Source organism: Gadus morhua, chromosome 6, assembly GCF_902167405.1.
Source record: "Gadus morhua chromosome 6, gadMor3.0, whole genome shotgun sequence".
Classification (NCBI taxonomy): Eukaryota; Metazoa; Chordata; class Actinopteri; order Gadiformes; family Gadidae; genus Gadus; species Gadus morhua.
In genome coordinates this window covers 19,641,004-19,652,311 of record NC_044053.1, presented here as the reverse complement: position 1 = coordinate 19,652,311, position 11,308 = coordinate 19,641,004, and the positions used below count along the sequence as shown (strand labels likewise).

The window sequence follows — 11,308 nt, the reverse complement described above, 5'->3', positions numbered from 1 at the left end:
TGGTGCCGCTGTCTGTGAGGACCCATGTCTTTCGGGGCCGCTGTCTTTGGGGGCCCAGCGGATATTTGGCATTCAAAAAAAGGAATAGAGGGTTTGAAGGGTCGAGGGCGTGTGCGTGTCAGCGCGTGCGTGTCAGCGCGGACGTGTGCGTGTCAGCGGTGACAATGGGCTGGGGATCGGTGTCCGAGGGCCCCCCCACAGGGCCCCGCAGCCCTCCTGCAGGGTCCCGCGGCCCCCTGACTCCATCGTCTGTCTGTCAGCACCTCAGCCCGCGGCCCGGGGACCGCCTCCTGCACTTAGAGACGGGGGGGGGGGGGGCTGGCTGAACGCTCAGGTGGGCTCCACACCTGTGGCCTCTAGAAAACAGGAGGGGCTTCAGATCCCACGCCTGGAACGTGTGGATTCATACTGGCTCCTTATTCATATTCAGTGTTATTTACAACTGTTTTAGGCTGGAGGTATTTTGTAACAAGGCTTTTATCCCAAGCACCTTCACAGGGACGCTGGAGTGGGAGTGGGAGCCCAGGAAAACGCCAGATACAGGACTCCTCCATCAGGACTATCCCATGCAGAGACCCCCTCCTCCATCAGGACTACCCCATGCAGAGAGCCCCTCCTCAGAGACCTGCTCTCGTTCAGTTCTCCGCTCCTCAGAGATCCGAGGAGCATCCTGAAGTGTAGGAGTTCGGGATCCTCCTCTTGAAAAGCGTAGCTGGCCGACACTGACGACTCGTCCTCCGATAATACCTTTTTCGGAATCGGAGCAAAACGCTCAACAAAAGCTCCGCAGCGCTCTGAACGAGAGCGGAGGGGAGAACTGAGCGAGAGCGGAGGGGAGGACTGAACGAGGACAGAGCGGAGGACTGAGCGAGAGCGGAGCGGAGGACTGAGCGAGAGCGGAGGGGAGGACTGAGCGAGAGCGGAGGGGAGGACTGAGCGAGAGCGGAGGACTGAGCGAGAGCGGAGGGGAGAACTGAGCGAGAGCGGAGGACTGAGCGAGAGCGGAGGGGAGCTCTGAACGAGGACAGAGCGGAGGACTGAGCGAGAGCGGAGGGGAGGACTGAGCGAGAGCGGCGCCCGGGAGATCCGCGCAGCAGGACAATGTCTCCATTCTTCGGCGGTCCTCACAGGTGGGACAGGTCAGCCCGGAGCAGGCCGGCCGCTGGACGGGGAGCGGGGAGCGGGGGGGGGGGCGGGGGGGCGGTGCGGGGGGGGGCCGAGGGTGGGTGGTGAGGGGGAGCTGGAGGATCCCGACAAAGGCAGCCATTGTGCTGGTTCCTGGGGGCCTCTGAGTCAGGAGAGCGGAGGGGAGTGTAGAGCTGAACCCAGCACATGTCCTAGAGCCCCCCCCCCCCAAGGCCCGCCCACGCGGCCGGCGCCGTGTGTACACAGAAACACGTGCGCTCACTCCGCTCGCGAGCGGAGACGGGAGATAAGAGTTTGGGTTGGTTGCAAACAGAACCAAAGAGAGGGAGCTCGAGGCAAACAATGGCGGAGACGCGCTACGACGGCGTCGCTGGCAGTACGCAGTCCCTTTATTTAACTGCGTGTCACTGTGCACTAATTAAGGTACAACACGCACCAGAGCCTACGCTCTCATTACGCCCGGGTTAATCTGCTTTGCTAATTAGCGGTGTGTGCCAGTGGCTTTTCCAGAGAGGAAATGACATGGCTCGTCTAGTCTGGTCTGGTCTAGACTGGTCTGGCACGGCGGTGGCGCTGCCCCAGACGTCCAGCTGCTGTTAAAGAGCCAGGAGCCCCAGGTCTGAGGGCAGCAGGCCGGAGAGGGGCCCCGGGAGTCAGTCAGTGGGGCCCTCATCAGGGCCTGATCACATCAGCAGCCTGAGGGGGCACGATGCCTCTCACCACCCCCCTCTACCTGGCCCTCTGTGTCCCAATGTGTGTGTGTCCATGTGTGAGTGCGTGTGAGTCCCTTTGTGTGTGTGTCTCCCAGTGTAATCGAGCGAGTGACTGTCCACTCACCTGGGCCCGGATTAGGGCCTCGAAGCTGGGCTGGAAGTAGTCGATGCGGCTCTGGTAGAACTTTGGCATCTCGTCCAGCAGCTGCTGGTTCTTGGCCTCAAAGTCCTCCCTGACCGGCCGCAGCTCCTCCCTGGCCTGAAGCACACATACACACACACACACACACATTAGCTGGCCTGCTCCATATGGGACGCGGTCACGTGATCCACATGGTCATGTGATTCACGTGGAAAAAGTAAAAGCAAGGCGAGCGCAGTAAACAAAACACACAAGATGACATAACATTCGAGCATTCAGGAGATATTTGCCTATTTCCGAGAGAGAGAGAGAGAGAGAGAGAGAGAGAGAGAGAGAGAGAGAGAGAGAGAGAGAGAGAGAGAGAGAGAGAGAGAGAGAGAGAGAGAGAGAGAGAGAGAGAGAGAGAGAGAGAGAGAGAGAGAGAGAGAGAGAGAGAGAGAGAGAGAGAGAGAGAGAGACTGTGATCACGACCGGAGTGAGGAGGAGTGGGTGATGTGGGCAGACTTGGCTGTGAGAGTATCCAACACCACGGCTCAGCTCCTGCATGTATTAGTGGGTAGTCCACTCTGTAGGCACAGCTACCAACACACAACGGTTATGCACAGGGCGAGAAGATTTACGTGTGTGTGTTCATATCTGTATTTGAGCACACAGTGCGTGAATCAGAAATTATTTATGTGTGCGAGTTTATCTGTATTTGTGTGCGCACGTGTGTATGTATCTGAATTAGTGCGTGTGTGTTTCTCTCTGTTTGTGAGTACATGTGTGTGCGTTTCTAATCTCTGTGTGAGAACACGTGTGTGTGTGTGTGTGTGTGTGTGCGTGCCTTGAGCGCGCCAGTGACTACGATGACACACCGAGGCGTTCTCTCTGGAAAACGCATTGCCGCTTTGCGCTCTTCTTCGGTGGTATTCTCTACACATGCGCTTCTCTGAGAGGGGCCCGGGCACACAGGGGCCTCCTCCTCAGGCTCCGGTCCCCAGACAGTGCTTTCCTCAGCGCGTGTGTGTGGGTGGCCCGCCATGTGAGAATGTGTTAGAACCTCGGCAGCACTGTGAGCGTGCGTGCACTCTCGCTTGCAGGGGGGTGTGTGTGTGTGTGTGTGTTGGTGTGTGTGTGTGTGTGTGTGTGTGTGTGTGTGTGTGTGTGTGTGTGTGTGTGTGTGTGTGTGTGTGTGTGTGTGTGTGTGTGTGTGTGTGTGTGTGTGTGTGTGTAGTCGCACACCTACAATTCTCAATTACGTGCCTGTAGATGTGCAGCATTGGCTTTTTTTTTTTTTTAAAGGAAAGAAAGAGGAAAAAAGGCAACACTTGAGAGGCTGCTAGCTTGCGTGGGAGCGGAGAGCACATGTACCGCGCGCATGTGCTCAACTATTTCTGTTCATCTCCAGTCAGCATTCGGGTCTTCTTCACTTATTGCGCTGTATTCAAAACACGGGCAAGTGGCAAGACAGAGGTGAACTGGGAGCCAGGACGGAGAGTGGGGGAGGGAGAGGGGAGGCACGGGGGTGAGAGGGGGAGGCAGGGAGGCAGGCTTGGGGAGGGGGGAAGGAAGGGAGGGGGGGGGGGGGGGGGGGGGGGAGATAAGGTAAATTTCCTTCTACCTGTTTTTTTGCACATTTTCAATTGGAAGTGGAAATCTGTAAATTGCGAAAACATCTCCAAATATATCACAAAAGGGTTTAGCGATAATTTACGCTTGAATTATTTGGAGAAGTTGATGGATCAAGGAAAGGTTAATGCGGTAAAAGTGCAATGGAAATAAATGAAAACAGACACATGACTTAAATGTCCCTTGAGTAACCAGAACTCTTCCTAGAGCACATCGCTGCAGTACGAGTTGCTCAGAACTCTCTAATTCCCTGTTCAGTGTGCCGTCAGTCACCAAGCCTTCCTTTCCTTTGTTTGACTGGAACTATTTTAACCACGTCATCTTTAGTTGCGTAATTGCACACGTAATTTGCGGCATTTACTGCATATCAGGATGAGCCAATATCCCATACAGTAGGGGATGGAAACACGCATAAAGAGATGTTTTCTTTTGCAGATTTTATGAAATGGTTACGATTTGCGATACATTGGGATGGAAATACAGAGAGAGCGAGAGAGGATAAGCACTTGCTGCACAGCGGGTGAAGACAGACAAGCCGACAAACTGTGTCGTCGCAGCTGAGCATGGTGTGTGTGTGTGTGTGTGTGTGTGTGTGTGTGTGTGTGTGTGTGTGTGTGTGTGTGTGTGTGTGTGTGTGTGTGTGTGTGTGTGTGTGTGTGTGTGTGTGTGTGTGTGTGTGTGGAGCTACTGTCTAAGAAAACAGAGACAGACGGACAGTCAGACAGCAAGCCGGGCACGCAGACAGATGGCAGGGCAGACAGACAGGCAGGCAGGCAGACAGACAGGTACCTGGTGCAGCTTGACCATGTTGGGCCCAGTCTTCTCCTTCTCCTCGTACTTCTCCGCCTTGGACTGCAGCCGCTTGTAGTCCTGCAGCGCCTGCTCCCGCCGCTTCACCGCCATGTTGAGGCTAGGGAAGACTCCGCTGTACCTGGGGAGCCAGGGAGACACGCAGCCTCAGGACCGCCGCTCCCTCAGACCCTAGTCATCCAGCCCCAGCCGCCGATCACAGAGACTGACCACACACAGATACAATCATGCTGCAAATAATACGAAAACATGCACACAAAGATCCCAAACATTCTTCAATAAATATACAAACATACACAACACAAAGACACGCACAAACACAAACATGCTTCAATAAATACACAAACGTACACACAAACATTGTATCTTTGTAGCAGATATCACAAAGACACAAACAATGTGTGTGTCTTTGTGTGCATATTAATTGCAGCATGATTGCATACACAAACAGAGACACAAAAAAAACTCACCAAACAGGATTCAATATACTAAAACATACTAAACACAAAGACACACACCGAACATGCATCAATAAAATAAACAAACATACACACAAATACACCAAACATGCTACAATAAACACACAACACACAAAGACACAAAACAAGTTTCAATAAGCACCCAAACATACACAACACAAAAAAAACAAATACAGACACACACCATGTTGATCATCACAGGGTTAATAACGATTCATCACTGAAAGTTCAACAAAATAATGAGCAGGTATCATTCCATATGAGGAATATATAAAAAGAATCACAATAAATATGAGCTGAAGCATTTCTTGCTGAGACTTTTCCATTTCCCATGGGACAATGCTGCGTTGAGCCCCTTCTAATCTATTATCTAATTACTGTAGTGCAAAATGCCATGAAACAATTCATTTGGTGACAATTATTATATTCCAAATGAAAAATATATTCTCTCAATGTGAATCCTTAACTTTGGGTCTAAAAATAGGAAAACACTGGTCCGTAACTTAGCAACAGGAGTCGGAGCTCCATCCTGGGACTTGTTGAAATGCTTTTTTATTTATTTGTTATTGCTGGTTTAAATGGGAAACAGTGGTGGTGTTCTATGCAGAGCTGACTAGGACGGTATTTAGACAACAGGAAATGTTCAGCCACCAAAATATATTGTATACTTTCTGCAAAAATAAAGTATTTTTTCCGTTTCCCCCAACCTGGTTCAATTCTATTTTGAAGGATTTTCAGCCACACTGACATCGTGTAATTGGATTAAATCTTAAACAATTTTAAAACACAGTGCCAAAAAAAATAGAGAAAAAAAGCGGCACCGGTATTCCTCCCATAACCTCCGCATGCGTATGAGGAGTGCCAAGTAGCGCAGATAGGATTGCAACAATGGCAACGTTGAAGTCAATATTTCCATGAGCTCTGCCAAGAGGCTCGCCTTAATTTTCCAAAACATTTAGGCCTAAGGTAAGAAACCAGCGCAGGGCTCAGAACAAGAAGCACAACTTGTCATTCACAACGTGGGCCTAATAACCGTGAGTCATCAGTAAGAGGAGCAGAGAGGAGCACTACGGCTCTCACAGAACCATTCAGGCCGTTTCATCATCTGTGTGGGCACAGCACAGAGAGAGGAAAACATCTGTCTCTCCCTGAACCTGTGTGTGTGTGTGTGTGTGTGTGTGTGTGTGTGTGTGTGTGTGTGTGTGTGTGTGTGTGTGTGTGTGTGTGTGTGTGTGTGTGTGTGTGTGTGTGTGTGTGTTTGCGCGCTTGTCCCCTCAGCAGTAGGTGAGCTGGGGGACTCCGTGCCAAGGCCTCTGCTGATTGGTTGTGAAACCTGAGCTTACTCCCACACCTGAGGGAGGGAGGGAGGGAGGGAGGGAGGGAGGGAGGGAGGGAGGGAGGGAGGGAGGGCGAGCAAGCGAGTGACGCGACTAGAGGCTCGGCCTTCAGACAAGAAGTGCTTATTGTCTTTTCCTTCTTTTTTTTCGACAGGAAGTTAGGCAAGGAGTGGTTATTTATCGTTGGGTGACATCACGGAGCGGGGCCCATCCCAGCGGCCCACGCTCTCCCGCTATTTATAAAACCCCCGCTGAGGCGAGGGAGCAGCAGGGGTGGACACCGATCCCCCTCTCGTCTACTACTACTACGCATCTCCTTGCTGCAGCGCAGAACGCACACACTCCGGTCGCCAGGGGGGGGGTTATGAAACCGCCCTCCAGGCATGAGAGTACTCTAACAAACGCAAACATTCACTCTGTGCAGGACAGCGCACGCAGCCTCCCCCGGCGTCTCAAAGCGACACAAGCGGGGCCGATTGCATCCTCATCGGCGTGACGACCGGCCCGTCAGCGCTCTCACGACGCCCTCTCTCCACGTGAAGGAAGAGTCTGCTTACCCAAAAACACAGGAGGCGGAAAACTGTTTCTCCCAGGGGTTCGGCGAGGGCTTCAGCAGCCCATGCAGACCTCCATCTCGCATGCACATATCCCTCAGAAAGCCCCTGGCTTGCCCACTTGGCACTGACATGCACCTCAGTCGGGGGACACGGCTGGCTGCTCTGCATTGAGACGGTTATACCAACAGAACAATGAGGGCAAACCCCTTTCAATCCGGATCGTAAATCTATCTGGAAACTGTACACCTGCGTACGTCTAAGCCTTCCACTCCAGTGGCCCTTGGTGACACTATTTCTGCCCTACTTGGTACGCAAATAAGGCTAAGAAAAACCACTTCCTCAATGTTTCCGTTGTGGCTAGCCCAAACCAAGCTGTGGTACTCGTTTTGGGCATGTGAGCTGGATGGCTCGTCATGGGGGCGAGTAATTTAGTTTCAATGTTTTGTTTCGTATGAACTGTTGGACCTCTATTTTGAAAAAAATGCAGGAAGGAATCTGCCTACGCAGTATGTTAACGCAGTCATTATACATCGCCGGACCCGTTTAGTGTTGAGTAACGCAAATGATCGCATGCGTCACGCCAACTACTGGGCGATATGATTGCAGAATGAAATCGGGGACACACGACTTCAGCACTGCAGGCCTCCCTGAAACCTCGGCTGAACAGGGGAGGGCACAGTTTAGTGAGTTGATGAGTAATACCTATAGGAAGCATAGGAGGAACTCTATTCTAAGCTCTCATGATGCAAACCATCAAGTATTTGCGGACCTTCTCTGAACAGGGTCAAACACGATGAAGTAGACTTTGAGCGGGAGACTCAGATCCTCCACAGACCGAGTAGGCACCGTGACGCAGCCACTCTGGGGCCCTGGGTCTAGGGCTGGCCTGGCATGGGAAAGCCCTGGGCCTCAGCTGGAACGCTGCCTCCCAGACAGCTGACCGTCCCACGACCCGCGTGCGGGAGGTGTGGGCCGGGCTTGGCCAGGCCCTGGGGGTCTTGGGCGGGCCCCAGGGACGCCTGGGTGCCGCTGGCTACAGCCAAGAGTTCAGGGCCAAGGCCAGACCATGTGACCAGCTCTTTACTGCGGTGGAGGGCTGGGGATGGAGCGGATTGAAATAACATCTGGACCAAAAGGAACATTTAGAGAGCAGCTTCCAATCCACAGACCCGCAGCCCAGTGGCCAAGCCTCAGTCTGGCCTCAAGTCTGGCCGCACCTTCCACTAGAACCTCACATAACTGCACTCAGGGACCAACAATGAGAGGGAGAAATACCAAACCTGTAGGAAATGCGGAAAGGCTTTGTGTTGTTTTTTTGTAAGAGAATGTCACACCTCCCGTGTGCCATAATATTTAATTAAAGATAGAAGGTGTGAGACAAGGTGACGCTGTGTGACCACAATCTAGTCTGTGTGTGTAAAATGACTGTGCTCTTATGAAAGAACGATTGTTGGAGCGCGCGTGTGTGTGTGTGTGTGTGTGTGTGTGTGTGTGTGTGTGTGTGTGTGTGTGTGTGTGTGTGTGTGTGTGTGTGTGTGTGTGTGTGTGTGTGTGGAAGAGCCTCAGCTCTTTGTCTCTGTAAAAGGAGGGTTTGCAGCTTGCCTTGTGTTTTGTTGTTCTTAATCTCTGAAAGCGAAAGGGGTCCAGCAAAAGAAGATGGAAACCCGATCGGGGAATCACAGGGTAAGCTGCCGAACAAAAAGTTTGATAATACCCACAAAGCAAGACGCTAAGAATACTGGAAGGGGGTTCCTCATACACCCAAAAATATTCCTGGAACAGCCTGATTAGAGGGAGGAGCATCTTAAGCTGACGCAACAGGAAGTCAGGTCCGGAGGAAACCCAACGGTACAGCCAATAAGATTAGGGCGAGGGGGCGCTGTCTGCACACCTGATGAGCCCAGAGGACAACAGGGCCCCCGACAGGGCCGGCAGGCCCCTGATACACACGCCCGTCCAGGGCCCCCCCCCCCCAGCCCGCACATCAACACAACAGTGATGTCATCCAGTGAGCCCTCCCCCTCTGACTTCGACCGCTCTTTGCCGTCTGGTAGCGGAGGCGGACGCAGGGGGAGGGGAAGTGGGAGCGGGGGAGGGAGGAGTGGGCGGGAGTCGGGGGATGGGCGGGGAAGGGGGGGGCTAAAGAGGAATATCAACGCTTTTGTTGATTTGTTTACGGCACGCATCGCGACGTCGAGTGTTAAGGAGTGCCGAAAGAGTAAACAGCGGAGCACCCCCCACACACAAACACTCGTCAGCCATTAACATTAGCGTCCTTTCCTTTGAAACACGTCTCTGAGGCGCCTGCGGACCGCCGCGGCAGTGCGGAGGGAGAGAGCAGGCAAACAATGACCAGGGCTCATTAGCAGGAGACTAATGGCATCTTAATGGAGGCGTCACTGTATAGGACCTCTGATGGAGTCCTGCTCCATACGACCAGCATCTAAAGAAATGCCTCGCTACACCGTTTTAACAAGGACTTAAGTGATGAGAACGCTCGGGCAGGAGGTTTTTAAGAGTCTCTTTTTATGTACTTGTGGTGAAAACTTGCCTGCATTTTACAGCATCATGTGAATGTGAACTTGGTGGCCCATAATAAATCCTGTTGCGATAGTGACCCCCTCCCATCTGTTGGTCCAATGTGGTCGGAACGCGGGCGTGTGTTTTTGTGCATGCGCTTGTGTGTATGCGTTTGCGTGTGTGTGCCTGTGTGTGCTTGTGCGCGTGCGTGTGATATGCACTGTCCTGAGACGGGGCTCTCTCTCTCTCCCACAACGCCGGACCAGCCACCCGGGCACGCAGCCATCTTCTGGGCCAGCCCACACGTTCGCCGGCCGCCCACCAGGAAGAGGAAATGAGAACCATTCCACCCGGCCACTGCCCCACCGTCGCTACGGCACACGAGCTGAGAGAGAGGAGCAGCGCACTCTGGGCTCTCCGTCGCACCGCGCACGTTACCGCGCTCTGCGGGAGCGCTCAGAGGAACCGTAAAAAAACAACAACAATGCAGAAAGACGAAGAAAGGATAACAGGCAGTGAGTCAACGTGCAAGTGGGAGAGCATGATCCGTGCAGATGCATGCGAGCCGAGCACTGTACATGGTCAATCTGTCATTCACACCCCCGTCCCTCCAGCCGCCTCCGGGGAGGAGTGAGCAGGAGGAAGCAAGACCTTAACCAGCATCATCTGGCCACTCCCTCGCTGTGTGTGTGTGTGTGTGTGTGTGTGTGTGTGTGTGTGTGTGTGTGTGTGTGTGTGTGTGTGTGTGTGTGTGTGTGTGTGTGTCTCTCTCTCTCTAGAGGAAATGGACCAGGGTTAGGCTTCAGGAATGGAATAGCACTCACAGGCTGCTGGGATGGGGGCGAGTGTGCGGAAGGAGAGTCAAATAAACTCTCTTCCAGACGCCAGCCACCGCAGCAGCCCCGCCCCCCCCACTCACTCCTGACTCCGTTCCTCTGGTTTCTACACCGGGCCGGGCCTCTCTTACAGGCCCTTGGTGTATCACTTTGGGACCCTCTGATGGGAGCTTCAAAGGAGATCGCTGGCGTTCGGGCTGTGAGGAAGAGAAGCTTAAGAGGCGAAGAAACGACAGAACACTCACTTCTTCAGAGGATCGATGACGGTCTTCTGGATCTGGTTGACCTGCAGATGGACACAAAGAGAAACGTTTCAGAGACACATAATGAATGTGATAAAATGCTACCAACGTCCGGACTTTGACAAATTAGGATCAAGCGAGCGCGTGTCAGGCTCCTTAGCAGTGATCTGAAGCCACCGCCGCATGCGACAGAGAACAATTGCCTCTGTTTGAAGCACTTAGACACTGAGAGCAGGATGAGGGAAGGGGGAGCGAAGTTTGGTGGCGACACTGCCTCTCTCACTGAACACCCGCCCGAGGACAGCGGAGGCTGCATATTCATGAGCGCGGGAGATACAGGAGGTTCGGGAACGTCAGGGGACGCACATGAAAGCAGGGCCCCGCTGATTGTCAAATCAAGAGGAGGGGGGGGGGGGGGGGGGGGTGGGGGGGGGCCTTACAAGATGAAAGTTCTTTGCAAACAAACATCTCAACAATAAACAGTTTATATATGTTCTCCGCGCGCTCCTGGAGCTGACGGGGGAGGGCGGGGTGTGGAGGGCTGTTAAATGGAAGTAAAACGAACATCATGGCATCTCGGGGGCCCCGAGGCCGAGGAGGCTCTGCCGTCTCGTCGACACCACTTGGCGCGCAATTAATAAAAGTTTCCCGCTGCCGTCTCCATTGCAGATGCAACAGGACCGGGCTCCCCCCTCGACGGGGGCAGAGCGCTCCGCGACAGAGCGCCGGCTGCACTCTCAGCCCCGGCGTGAGAGTGCAGCGCTGCAGAGAAGCCTCCATGTGGGGGGGGGGTCACCCTGTTGGGCTGGAGACACCCGCCAAATCATATGTTCACTGGCTGCCGGACCAACAGCCCATTACTGAGGCAGCCGCGACGCCAGATCACAGCTGTGTGCAGCAAAAAACGAACCGAGG

At 53.5% G+C, this 11,308-nt stretch overlaps 1 protein-coding gene across 1 annotated transcript in view; it reads right to left on the bottom strand.

Moving 5' to 3' along the window:
* Positions 1–11,308, bottom strand: part of bin3 (bridging integrator 3) — a 32,855-nt gene that overhangs the window by 2,074 nt on the left and 19,473 nt on the right. The window contains exons 6-8 of the mRNA XM_030358214.1: positions 10,397–10,437; positions 4,402–4,543; positions 1,984–2,118 (exon numbers count right to left, since the gene is read on the bottom strand). Coding sequence (XP_030214074.1) covers positions 1,984–2,118; positions 4,402–4,543; positions 10,397–10,437 — 318 coding nt within the window. The remainder of the gene's footprint in view (positions 1–1,983; positions 2,119–4,401; positions 4,544–10,396; positions 10,438–11,308) is intronic.